The following is a 13,284-nucleotide window of genomic DNA, read 5'->3' on the forward strand; positions in this document are numbered from 1 at the left end:
TATAATATAATGCAATGACAGTTTCTCTTTGTTTTCTTTTTATACATTTCTTTTCTTATTTGTGTATTATCATCCACCGAATGATAATACACTGCACAGGATAGGCTATAATAAGCCCTTGGCTTCAGCCTACTCCTTTTCGGACATTTCTATTTACCTTTTATTTTATTTGTGAAACGAACATGTAAATGTTTCAATGTATTCTGTCCGAAATAAACCATTCATTCATTCATTCATTCAAAGAAACACACAGAGCAGATTATTTTTTAGCAGATATTTAGACGTAAGAAATTAGTTTCACCATATTCTCTTATAATAAACAATATATATGTTTATTTGTTTCAAGTTTTCCTCACGCTAATAATATGGACAAGAATACTGAAACAGGACAAAGAGGGGGATCTTTTTTTTTCCCATCTGCTTCTTTTTAATCTTTCCTAAAATGCAAAACATAACTTTCTTTCAACGTTTTTGTAAATACAAACTACAAAAATACACTTGAGATCAAGGCCTTTACTCTTGGATAACATTTTTTTATGGGAATGTTATCAGTCCATCAGTTGGCCTTTAGGATCTGGTATCAGTCTTCCGGAGGCTTTTCCACTTCCCTTTGTCGGGTCTCTTGCTCTGCCCCCCCTCCCTCTGCAGCCGGGTCACTCTCGGCCGGAGATGAATCGTCAGAGGTTGCACTCTTCGACTCCTGAGATGAGGCGGGGGTTATATTCCTGCTAACTAAGAACTGAAAAGGAAAAGTCCAGTTTTTTAAAGAAAAATCCTCTGGACTTTAGTAAGTGAACCAAACAATGAGCCCCCTTTTAGACGGAGAGAAGTTGTGTTTTCTACCTGCTCTTGGGTGTCTGTCATGTTTTCTTCTCGTTCTTCATCAGGAAATGTCTTCTCTGGATTGTTGTCCTCACTCTGTGGAGCTGAGGCTAGTTCTTCTTGGGTCAAGTTTTCAGATTTATCGGTTTTATCTTCATCTGCCTGGTTGTGATGAGAAAAAAAGTGGTAGATTAGTAAGTGCACAGAAAAGGAGACAATGTTTTACAGACCTTCAGTCATGGACAACAGTTTTTTACGTGACTCTAAAGTAGGAACGAACTGTCGATGGTGTCACTTGTTTTGTGGCACATCTGTCTCCCGAAGGAAGAGGTCTTGTTGAGCTTGGAACAGTTGCATCTTAAACTCTGCCCATAGCTTTAGTTTCTGTGTGTAACATGCAGACTTTGTACCTTGATGAAACTTGTATGTATTTATTTTCAGATTTGAAGCCAAGCTCTTTATTATAACAATAAACAATTTTATAGTATTATAATAAAACACAAGTTGCGCTAGAAAATATCTCACCCCCTTTTCTTGGTCATCATCTGCAGCTTCTTTTTCATTGATGTTTTCGTCAGTGTGTGACAATTCCCCCAGTTTGTGTTTCTGTTTTGCCCCGCCTATCTTCCATCTGGCCTGATTGTTCACACCTGTGTCTCGTTACCCCCTGTGTATATCTGGTCTTGTCTTTCCCTTGCTCCTTGTGGTTCCGTCCTGTTTCTTTCCTCCATGTGTCCTGCCAAGTTTTTTGGATCCCTGTTTTGTGTTACTTTTGATCCTGCCAAGCAGCGCTTTTGGTTTTTGTTTTTTGTAAAATAAACCCTTTTTTTGCTGAACTCCTGCCTCTCGCTCTCCTGCATCTGGGTCCTCATCCAACCACCCCCTGACAGTTTTCTTCTTGCTCAAGCTTTTCTTCATCCTCTTTCACACTTGGATTTACTTGTCTCCTTTTGTTCCTTAAATCATTAAGTTCAGTTACCCTGTCATTTCCAACACCATAAATCATGCACATTATGTGTGAACTTGGCCCCAAAACCCAAATCAGCCTCTTCTGAGGTAATATCAGGGTAATATCAGGGTAATATCAGGGACCCCCCCCTCGCTCTAGCACATGCATATTTGTGATCTCCTTTCGTCACCTCCTGTTCACCGCCATTTCTCTGCACTTCCGGTTCCTGTCCATGTGTTTCGTCCTGGTTATCCGGATCAGGAGTGCTTGACTTCTCTTTTTCTATAGGTTTGTCATCCTCGCCAGCCTCTGCTGTGGTTGCAGGAGCTCCATCGGACTCATTGGGCTTCGTAGAGAGCTGTTGAGATGTTCATGCTTGTATGCTAAAAGACTTGTCATTTTTCAGTTTTGAGTAATTGTATTATATCGTTGCACCAATGGTAATTCATTTTAAAGACAAACATTTTCAGAAAACACAAACTGAAAACAACCAAACACATGGACTAAATAAATCAAATCATAATTGCTTTCAGCACGAGGGGTTGAAAATAAGTTTTACATGAAATACAGAAATGAGGATCCTGTTTGCACTCAAAGTTAGAGTTAAAGTACAAACTAGTAGTGGCAGAGGGATTTTCTGACACGTAATACTTGTATGAGCCTACCGAGGCCTCTCTGATCCTCTGCTCTTCCTCCTTCAGCTTCTCCTGGTTTAGAGCCTCTTCCCGGGCTTTTGCCTGCTCCTGCTCCTGCTCAGCCAATTTAGCCTTTTTCTGCAATTAAAAAGTGTTTGAAACAACAAAGTCTGAGTGTGACTGATATAGGGACATTTTTACTTTTCTTGATATTTGCATATTTAACAATTACAAATGAAACCATTTAAGGATGACCAGAGGTGTCTTCAGTATTCACATTCATTACTCAGGTAGAAGTATAGATACTAGAGTTTAAAAATACTCCTGTAGAAGTTGAAGTATCAACTCAAGTTTTTTACTCAAGTAAAAGTATAAAAGTACTGGTTTCAAAACTACTTAAAGTATAAAAGTAAAAGTAATGTAAGGGGAAAAAAAGCCATTAAGGACAAAAGCCATTGAAAATGAATGTATCTTAGTATAATGCAAATATATTAAAGAAGCATATATGTGTACTATTGAGCATTAACATGTGTTTCAGAGAGCAGGAGATATGATGACTAGTTGCCTATAAGTATTGTAATGGTGCAAAAAGTCAAACTTCAGAGGCATGTTATCATTTATCCTAACCTTTATTGGAATGTACATCCAAGTTTAGTTGCAGGAATCTGAGGGAACGGATGTAAGAACAAACAAGAACATCTGAAACAACCACAACCAAATTCACTCTATCCGGATGGAGCAATTTAACTGGATAGTTTTTATTAACCCAATTTGACTTAATGAGTAAAAAAAAAAACAACAAAAAAAAACTACAGAAACTCCTTATTAGTTACTACCAATTAGTGTGTGTTCGACGACATCCACTGCCAATCCAGGAAGCTGGAACACACAGAGACACACGTCAAGCACTGGAAATCTGCAACAAAAAACCACAAACAAAGCACGAAACCGGCACGGAGCCAACCAAAACACGAACAGCAATCGACCTAAATCTTGAGATCTGATCGCAGTCTGAGCTAAGCTATCGCTACCGCTACCTAAACCCAAAAACTAGAGAGCCAGCATGCAGGTGAACAAGCCAGTGTGTATGTCTATGTGTGTGTGTGTGTATGTATATGATCATGCGTGTGTGTGTGTGTGTGTGTGTGTGTATGCATGTGACTAAATGACTATATGTGTGTATGTGTGTGTGTGTGTGTGTGTGTGTGTGTGTGTGTGTGTGTGTGTGTGTGTGTAATAAACCAAACAAAGCTCCACCTGAAGTGTATCTATAGTGGGGGAGGGGGGGGAGCAACCCCGCCACCCGCGAGACCAGAGGCCGACAAGGAAGAGCCCGGAACCCAGGCCACCGGCAACCCCACAGAGGGGAGAAGTAGGAGGGAGGCAACCCACCGCCTGCGAGGCCCCCCCCCCCACCCGGCGGCGGCCGAGGGGGCCCGCGGGCGGGGCCCCCACGGCGCGGAAAGAAGCAGCCAGGGATCCCGCGGCGGCGGACCGCGACCCAGGCAATCCCCGGCCACCCGGTCCGGGCCGGACACGCGGCCAGGAGGCCCTCACCCTTCAGGCCAACGACCCCCACCCGGCAGGGGGCCAGCCTGCCCGGAGAGACAGAGCCGCCCCGGCCGCCGACGCGGGCAGGCGCACCCGTCCCCCACGAAAGTGGCCCTCCAAGACCAGAGGGGCGCCCCGCCGTAGAGGCAGCGGGGGGGACCGGAGACGGGCCCGGAGAGAGGGAACCCCCAACAAGGCGACACCCGCACAGGCCCGACAACGGAGGGCCCCAGACCCAGGCATCCCATTCATTCATCCATTCACCTATCCGATACCTATACTAATAATAATATAATAATAATACTAATAATAATAATAATAACAATAATAATAACCATCTTTGTATAATATAATATTGATAAATTATTAAGTTTTTGATGTCCTGCCAATGGAGGCTCAAATCCTCCATGGCAGGACCCTTCCATACCGCATTCTCACCGACACAGACATACAATCACGCACCGTTTCCCCCTCCCCGGGGGGGTCCAGCACCGCCAGAAGGCACCCCAGGCTGCACGGCGGGCCCCGCCAGGCCCGGGTAACCCGACCCACCTGTCCCAGGCCGGTGAGGGAACGCGGGTGATGTGGGACCCCCTCCCGCCCCTTGTGTTGAGTGCATGTGATTAATGCCATAAAAACAGGGAGGAGGGAGGGCCAAGTATCGATTGACACCGACCCCCCCCCCCTCCCGAACTACGTGTCCTTGTCAAGTGTATTTATAAAGTGTTGAATGTGCAGTGTCTATTTTGCTGTTAAAACCGTGAGGCGGGGAGTGCCGGGCCACGCGGGACGGTGCCCCCCACGACCCGGACCCCCCGCCTTTCGCCTATGTGCGTATGAATCGTGTAGGGGGGGCAAGAGGGGGAGCGGAGGCCGAAGCCAGGAAGCAGGACCAGCAAAGCCAGCCCTGATAAGACACCCGTGTCCCCCCACCGGCCATCCAGTAGACTGGGGCCGGCCCTCCGAGCCGGGCCAGGGCCCCACCGTACCTCCACGGGCGCCCCCGGCGCCGCCGGAGCCCCCAGACGGAGGGGGAAACGGTCCAACATCCTCCCATTCATACTGACATAAGACATAGATACCTGGGAATGGCGCCACCCCGCCGCCGCACCCGCCCGTGCACCCCCCGGTCAGGGGAGGCCCGATCCCCGGACCCGGCCCCACCCCCCCCCCGAGGCCACCCCGGCGGACACCCCAAGGGTCACGGAGTCCCCACATCCGCAGGGGCACTTGGCCCCCGCCCAGCGACGGAGGACCAAGGCAGCAATGCCCCCCCAGCGCAGACAGCCACCCCCCACCCAGGCAGGACCGGGCCCTCCGGGTGGGACCCCCACGTCCACGGCCCAGCCCCCCCCGGGAGGCCCGGAGACGCCCAAGCCACAGCCCCCCGCCCGAGCCCTCCCCAGCCACCCCCCCCACCGCCATGAGGCACCCCCCCCCACAGGCCCCCAAGGCCCCCACCGGCCAGGGACAGGACCCCGCGGCCCCACCCACCGCCCCCCAGGGGCCACCAGAGGCCCGCGCCCCAGACCCCCCAAGCCGACCCCCAACCCCAAGGGCTACGAGATCACCCCCCCCCCCCCGCCCCCACTAGGTAACGAAGCCAATAATCGGGGACCACAGAGAGTGCAATTCAGCCGAGTGTTGTTCAGTGGAGGCAGACATTATCTCACTACTAATATGATCTGATAAAAGATTCCTAAAATGGTTAATACATAAACTGGATTTTTGTTTCCAATTTACTAGAATGGTTTTCTTTGCGATACATAAAGCAGTGAGAACCCGGTGTGTCCAATTAGGTTCTATTTGAGTGTCTCCCAGGTGACCTAATATACATACCGTGGGGCACACTGGGATTCTGTGGTCGATCCATGTGGATAAATCCTCACAAATCTCCTTCCAGAACCTCTGTACCGGTGTACAGAACCATAAAGCATGCATATAATTATCTGGGGTGTTCTCTGTGCACTGTGAACAGATATTAGAGGTGACAAAGCCCATCTGGAACATCCTTTGTCCAGTATAATGTATTCTATGAAGAACTTTATACTGTATAAGTTGTAAGTTTGGGTTTTTAGTCATAGTAAACGTATTTAAGCATATTTGTGACCAAGAAAACTGGTCGGTATTCAGAGAGAGATCCGCCTCCCACTTGGAGATCGGGAGAGAGACTGACTCGTCCAGTTTAGACACTAACCTGTAAAGTTTTGATAACAACTTTAAATTGCTTAGATTTAATAAATCTATTATCTTAGCGGGAAGTTGTAAGTCTAATTGTCTAATTTTGTATGTTTTATTTATTATGGCCTTGAGTTGTTGATACTCTAAAAATTTACTCCTGCTAACTCCGTATTGAACCATAAGTGTATTGAAAGGTACAAACTGTCCTCCTACAATTACGTGCTGTAAATACCGTATTCCTTGATCTCTCCATTGAACGAAGTTAACCATCTTTTTATCATTTTTCACGATGTCTGGGTTGTTCCATATGGGTGTACGGTCACATGGAAAAAGTGAAATTTTAGCTACTTTAAGAAATTCCCACCAAGCTGATAAAGTTGTGCTAATATTAATGCTTTTGAAACATTGATGACGTTTGATACTTTGACTAATAAATGGTAACTCTGAGATTTCTAGTTCGTTGCAAAACACTTGCTCTGAGTCTAGCCATTGACTATCTAAAGGATGATCTTTTGACCATTTTACAATATACTGTAATTTATTGGCAAGGAAGTAATACTGAAAATTAGGTAGCTCTAAACCTCCATATTCTTTAGATTTCTGCAATGTCTTTAAACTAATGCGTGGAGTTTTATTTTTCCACAGAAATTTTGAAACACCTGAATCCAGCGATTTAAACCAGGAAATAGGGGGTTTGAATGGTATCATTGAGAAAAAATAATTTACTTTTGGTAAGACCATCATTTTAATGGTGGCTATTCTACCCATGAGTGAAATGGGGAGAGAGCTCCATCTAGCAAGATCATCTTCTATTTTCTTTATAAGCTGAACATAATTTAATTTTATTAACTCTGACAGCCTAGGGGAGATGTTTATGCCTAAATATCTAATGTTCCCTGATTGTAATTGAGTATTGGATATATTCCTAAAATTGCAGTTCACGCACAAAACGGTGGATTTAGACCAATTAATAGAATAATCAGACAGAGATGAAAATCCCTCTATAAGTGCGATTGTCTGTGATAGTGAAGATCGTGAGTTCTGGAGGAAGAGGAGTACGTCATCCGCATAAAGACTTATTTTGTGCTCAACTATTTTGCATTGTATACCTTTAATATTTTGATTTTGTCTAATAGCTGCTGCTAAAGGTTCGATAAATATTGCAAATAATGAGGGAGATAGAGGGCAACCCTGTCTAGTGCCTCTTTGCAAGGTAAAACTTGTAGAGATTTGATCATTTGTCCTTACACGTGCCTTGGGAGAGCTGTATAATATTTTTACCCAGTCAATGAAAGATTCACCAAATCCAAATTTATGTAAGGTTGCCAATAGAAACTTCCAATTTACCTTATCAAATGCTTTTTCCGCGTCTAAGGATATAATAGTAGTTTCCTGTTTATTGATACTGGAATAATCTATAATATTTAATAATCTGCGAATATTAGTAGACGAATGTCTACCTTTAATAAAGCCTGTTTGATCCGGATGTATAATAGAAGGGGTGACTCTTTTCAGACGTTCAGTAAGGGCCTTGCTAATTATTTTAAGGTCTACATTTATCAATGAAATTGGGCGGTAGCTCGATGGGAGCAAGGGATCTTTGTCCGGTTTTAATAAAAGACTAATATTAGCAGAGTTCATATTTAAGGGTAAGCTTTTATTTTCCCTAATATTTAGAATCATTTTATAAAATGTTGGTGCTAATATGCTCCAGAATTCCTTATAAAATTCAGCTGGGAAACCGTCTGGGCCCGGAGCTTTATTATTGGGCATATGTTGAAGAGCTTCATGGAGTTCTCCTATTGAGAGTGGTGAATCTAAATTCGTAACCTGTTCCTGATGTAACTTTGGCAGGTTAATTTCTCCAAGAAACTCATTAATGGATTGATCAGATGGTTCAATTTGTGACGAGTATAATTTATAGTAAAAGTCTCTAAAGATTGAATTTATTAAACAGGGATCATGTGTAACTTCATGTGGCCGCTACAGGCTTTATGTCATGAGCCTAGTCTGACTAACCCATGTTATCCTTCAATAACTCTCAAAACCCATTTGAAGATCAGGGCTTTGACGTGGTTGTAGCAACTCGGCTCAAGTACAACATAATCAAGAGAGCATATGATTATTGTCCTCATTGTTTGTCGCCTTGAATAAAAAAAATTTAAAACAAGACTTTTGGTCAGGTCTCCCTTGAAAAAGAGATCCTAGATCTCAATGGGACTAACCTGGTAAAATAAAGGTAAAATTAAATTTTTTTTTTTTAAAAAGATGTGAAAATATTCAAAATCTAATCTAACTGAAGCCCACTGCGTAAATCTTTCAAGTAGTCAAATACAACCAAATTCAACCATTGTACCACAGGAACATATCCAGTTTGCCAAAGAAATTACCCAATTTGACTTAATGAGTAAAAAAAAAAACAACAAAAAAAAACTACAGAAACTCCTTATTAGTTACTACCAATTAGTGTGTGTTCGACGACATCCACTGCCAATCCAGGAAGCAGGAACACACGGAGACACACGTCAAGCACTGGAAATCTGCAACAAAAAACCACAAACAAAACACGAAACTGGCACGGAGCCAACCAAAACACGAACAGCAATCGACCTAAATCTTGAGATCTGATCACAGTCTGCGCTAAGCTACCGCTAACTAACCCCAAAAACTACAGAGCAAGCATGCAGGTGAACAAACCAGTATATATGTCTATGTGTGTGTGTGCGTGTGTGTATATGATCATGCGTGTGTGTGTGTGTGTGTGTGTGTGTGTGTGTGTGTGTGTGTCTATATGAGTACGTGTGTGTACATGTCTTTGTAGCTATGTGTGTGTGTATGTATATGTTTGTGTGGCTGTGTATGTTTGTGTATATGTGTGTGACTAAGTGGCTATATGTGTGTGTGTGTGTGTGTGTGTGTGTGTGTGTGTGTGACTAAGTGACTGTGTGTGTGTGTGTGTGTGTGTGTGTGTGTGTGTGTGTGTGTGTGTGTGTATATGCATGTGACTAAGTGTGTGTGTGTGTGTGTGTGTGTGTGTGTGTATGTGTATGTGTGTATGTGTGTGTGTCTATATGTGTACGTGTGTGTACATGTCTTTGTAGCTATGTGCGTGTGTATGTATATGTTTGTGTGGCTGTGTATGTTTGTGTATATGTATGTGACTAAGTGGCTATATGTGTGTGTGTGTGTGTGTGTGTGTGTGTGTGTGTGTGTGTGTATGTGTATGTGTATGTGTGTGTGTGTGTGTGTGTGTGTGTGTGTGTGTGTATGCATGTGACTAAGTGACTGTGTGTGTGTGTGTGTGTGTGTGTGTGTATGTGTGTGTGTGTGTGTGTGTGTGTGTGTGTGTGTATATGCATGTGACTAAGTGTGTGTGTGTGTGTGTGTATGTGTGTATGTGTGTATGTATGTGTATGTGTGTATGTGTGTGTGTGTGTGTGTGTGTCTATATGTGTATGTGTGTGTGTGTGTGTGTGTGTGTGTGTGTGTATATGCATGTGACTAAGTGACTGTGTGTGTGTGTATGTGTGTGTGTGTGTGTGTGTGTATATGCATGTGACTAAGTGACTGTGTGTGTATGTGTGTGTGTGTGTGTGTGTGTGTGTGTGTGTATGCATGTGACTAAGTGACTGTGTGTGTATGTGTGTGTGTGTGTGTGTGTGTGTGTGTGTGTGTGTGTGTGTATGTGTGTGTAATAAACCAAACAAAGCTCCACCTGAAGTGTATCTATAGTGGGGGAGGGGGGGGAGCAACCCCGCCACCCGCGAGACCAGAGGCCGACACGGAAGAACCCGGAACCCAGGCCACCAGCAACCCCACAGAGGGGAGAAGTAGGAGGGAAGCAACCCACCGCCTGCGGCGCCCACGGCGCGGGAAGAAGCAGCCAGGGATCCCGCGGCGGCGGACCGCGACCCAGGCTATCCCCGGCCACCGGGTCCGGGCCGGACACGTGGCCAGGAGGCCCTCACCCTCCAGGCCAACGACCCCCACCCGGCAGGGGGCCAGCCTGCCCGGAGAGACAGAGCCGCCCCGGCCGCCGACGCCATTCACCTATCCGATACCTATACTAATAATAAGATATACTATACATAATAATAATAATAACAATAATACTAATAATACTAATAATAATAATAATAATAATAATAATAATAATAATAATAATAACCATCTTTGCAAGACAATGGATTTTTTTAGTAGAGAAATAAACTAGAAAAACTGCATTTCCTTTGACAATACAGGTGTAAATGCTGAGAGCTGAATGCTTTAAAGGAATTGCTGAATTGTGTTGGAAAATGGAGGCATTGGTGTGACGCTCAGCAGATTCCCAGTTCAAGTGTAGACAGGGTTCTCCCTGTGTGTGGGTTCTTTATAGCTCCCACTCCCACTCTCAAATGGTTGATTAGTGGTTTTTGTGATAGACTGCAGACATGTCCAAGAGTACCCTATTGGTGATATATAAGCTCCAACTTTGAAGACATTGTAATCAATATAATCAATATATTTCAGTTAGCTGTGCTGGAGTTCTTCTCCAGCACCGGAGAATCAGAGGAAAGACAGTGAAGACATTGTTATTAAACTATGCATCAGTAGTTCATGAAATATTGTCATGTGTGAGATATAGCGTCCCTCAGGCATGTCAAAATAGTTATAGTTCTCAGATGTTTTGATAATTCTTTATACTCCAGTTCCAGAGGTGGGTAGTAACATTTACTCCGTTACATTTACTTGAGTAAGTTTTGGGAAATGTTGTACTTTTAGGAGTAGTTTTGAATCACTATACTTTTTACTTTTACTTGAGTAGATTTGTGAAGAAGAAACTGTTCTTCTTACTCCGCTACATTAGGCTACGTTGAGCTGTTACTTTTCTTTTATCCCTTTTATCCACGTACGCGTCAATCTCATGACATCACTGAGTGATTCTTTGGGAAAAATGTTTTTTTTTGCATGTTTTGTCACATTTACACAGACTCAAACACACACAGAGTTTCTATGAGTTCATGGGCTTGTTCTAGTTCTGCCTGGTTAAAAAAGAAAAGTACAAAGGCTTGAAATTTTGTGCTACTTGTGCTTAATTTATTTTTTTATTCTGTTATTTTATTTATTTTATTGTTTATTAAAGTACTTGAATTTATTTTCAGATTATTTTAATTGAAGCTATTTTTTATTCATTTTATTATTTTATTGATTTAATTTGCCTGAAGATGATTATTTTGTACTTTTGTCTGTTTGAATGGTTGTGTTAAAAAAATAAATCAGATGTTACTCAACAGTTACTCAGTACTTGAGTAGTTTTTTCACCAAGTACTTTTTTACTTTTACTCAAGTAATTATTTGGATGACTACTTTTTACTTCTACTTGAGTCATATTATTCTGAAGTAACAGTACTTTTACTTGAGTACAGTTTTTGGCTACTCTCCCAGCTCTGTCCAGTTCAGAATCAGACTATCAGAAGCAGCAGTTTGTCAGTGCTGGTGTTCTGTGTGGTGCTGCCCCCTGCTGGCAGCAACACGCAACAACAACCCACCTCAGACTCGTATTCAACCCCAGAGTTGTACTTGTAAAGCCAGTGAGACAGGTATTGGACGGGGTTCGCCGGTCGCCGCTCAGCCACTTCAGCCAGTCCTTCCGCCAGGCATTTACCCAGATGTTTCTTTATATACTCCGAGTCCATGTCCTCACTTTCCTGCAGCTGCAGCACAAACAACGAACAACCTGAGAGACAGAAACGCTCATCTGGGGAGAACCGGCGGCTTTACCGCAGGGTTTTAGGGCTTCGTGCTACTATTTTGACTTTTAACCGTTTTATTTCCACTACAATTAACTTACAACTCAATAACAATGTAACAAGTAAAAAGACAAACCTTTTTCCACCGTAACGTATTGCTGTTTCGTCTCTATGGTAACGGTGCCACATCATTAATGCTCCCCTGATCTTGTCAAATGGGTCCGACCTGATCACGTTTTTTTTTTTTATTTACTCATTGCATTTACAAAAAAACAAGGCACATTGTACATTCCAAAAAAAATTTTCATCAAAATGCAACCAATGAGTAAAAAAAAACAAAGAAGATACACAGCGAAAAGAAAAAAGGAATAAACAAACAAACAAACCAAAAGAAAGAAAAAACGCAAGTGATCAGTCAGGAATTAGGGAACAAAGATAGCCTACTTCTGAAGATGCTGGGCTTTTTGAATTGTGTAAGATCTTAAATATTTTTTGTTTCGTTTAAATATGCAATAAAGATTGGATTAACTTTCAAAAAGCAACATTTATGAATTAAAAATTTAGTTCATATAATTAAATTATTAATCCCAAAGGCAATTTTTTTGTCCTCCACTTGTAAACCAACTTTAATGCTTTCAAATGTAAAAATGGGAATGGTTATTATAAGTTATCCAGTATTGGAAAGCTTCCCAAAAGGTCCTGGTTAAGCTACAAGAAAAAAAAGATGCTCTAAGGTTTTGATGTCTGTTTTACAAAAAGTACAATTATTCAAATCTAAATTAAACCTTTTATGTAAAAAATCATTACATGGATAAACCTCATTCATTATTTTAAAATGAACTTCTTTAGCCTTGGGTGGAAGTGGAAAGGAGAGGTAACTGGTTCTCATCTTAAATATAAAACTAGTAGAATAACATTGAAACATATGTTTCCTCTTCAAAGGTGAAGAGAAACACACTAAAGTAAAATTAGTTCTCAAGAATGTATTATTACATTTTTTATCTATAAAAATACAACCATCTATAACCAGAGAAGTCCTACCTGATCACGTTCACGTCTGCTACTAAAGTTCCTATCTGTAATACAAACAATAAAGTATTAAAAACAGATATTATATTAATCTTCATTTTTGGTATTTATGTTCTAATTTAGTTATTATTGTGTTAAGTGTACTTTTATTTATCCAAAATTCCCACTCCCCCTTTCCAGCTCAATAACCACATATCTAATATGGAGATTAAATAAAAACAAATAAACAAAAAAAGAGGGAAAAGTTTGAATTTTAATTTCTGAAAGTTAGTTAAAAATGCATTTTTTTTATTTCCCTTCACTAAAATCATTTAAATATATTTTTTCCCTCGAAAAAATATTACAAAAAAAAGTTTCATAGAAAACCATGCCTAATTCAAAATAATAT

At 42.1% G+C, this 13,284-nt stretch overlaps 1 protein-coding gene across 1 annotated transcript; it reads right to left on the minus strand.

Moving 5' to 3' along the window:
• Positions 1–539: 539 nt before the first annotated feature.
• Positions 540–12,047, minus strand: dydc2 (DPY30 domain containing 2). The gene is made up of 6 exons (XM_061708761.1): positions 12,004–12,047; positions 11,667–11,831; positions 2,437–2,544; positions 1,962–2,129; positions 844–984; positions 540–739 (listed from the first exon to the last, which is right to left on the minus strand). Exons 2-6 carry the CDS (start codon positions 11,811–11,813, stop codon positions 581–583), a joined length of 723 nt encoding a protein of 240 aa, XP_061564745.1. The 5' UTR covers positions 11,814–11,831; positions 12,004–12,047; the 3' UTR covers positions 540–580.
• Positions 12,048–13,284: the final 1,237 nt, after the last annotated feature.

This window comes from Cololabis saira, chromosome 19 (genome assembly GCF_033807715.1).
Source record: "Cololabis saira isolate AMF1-May2022 chromosome 19, fColSai1.1, whole genome shotgun sequence".
Lineage (NCBI taxonomy): Eukaryota > Metazoa > Chordata > Actinopteri > Beloniformes > Belonidae > Cololabis > Cololabis saira.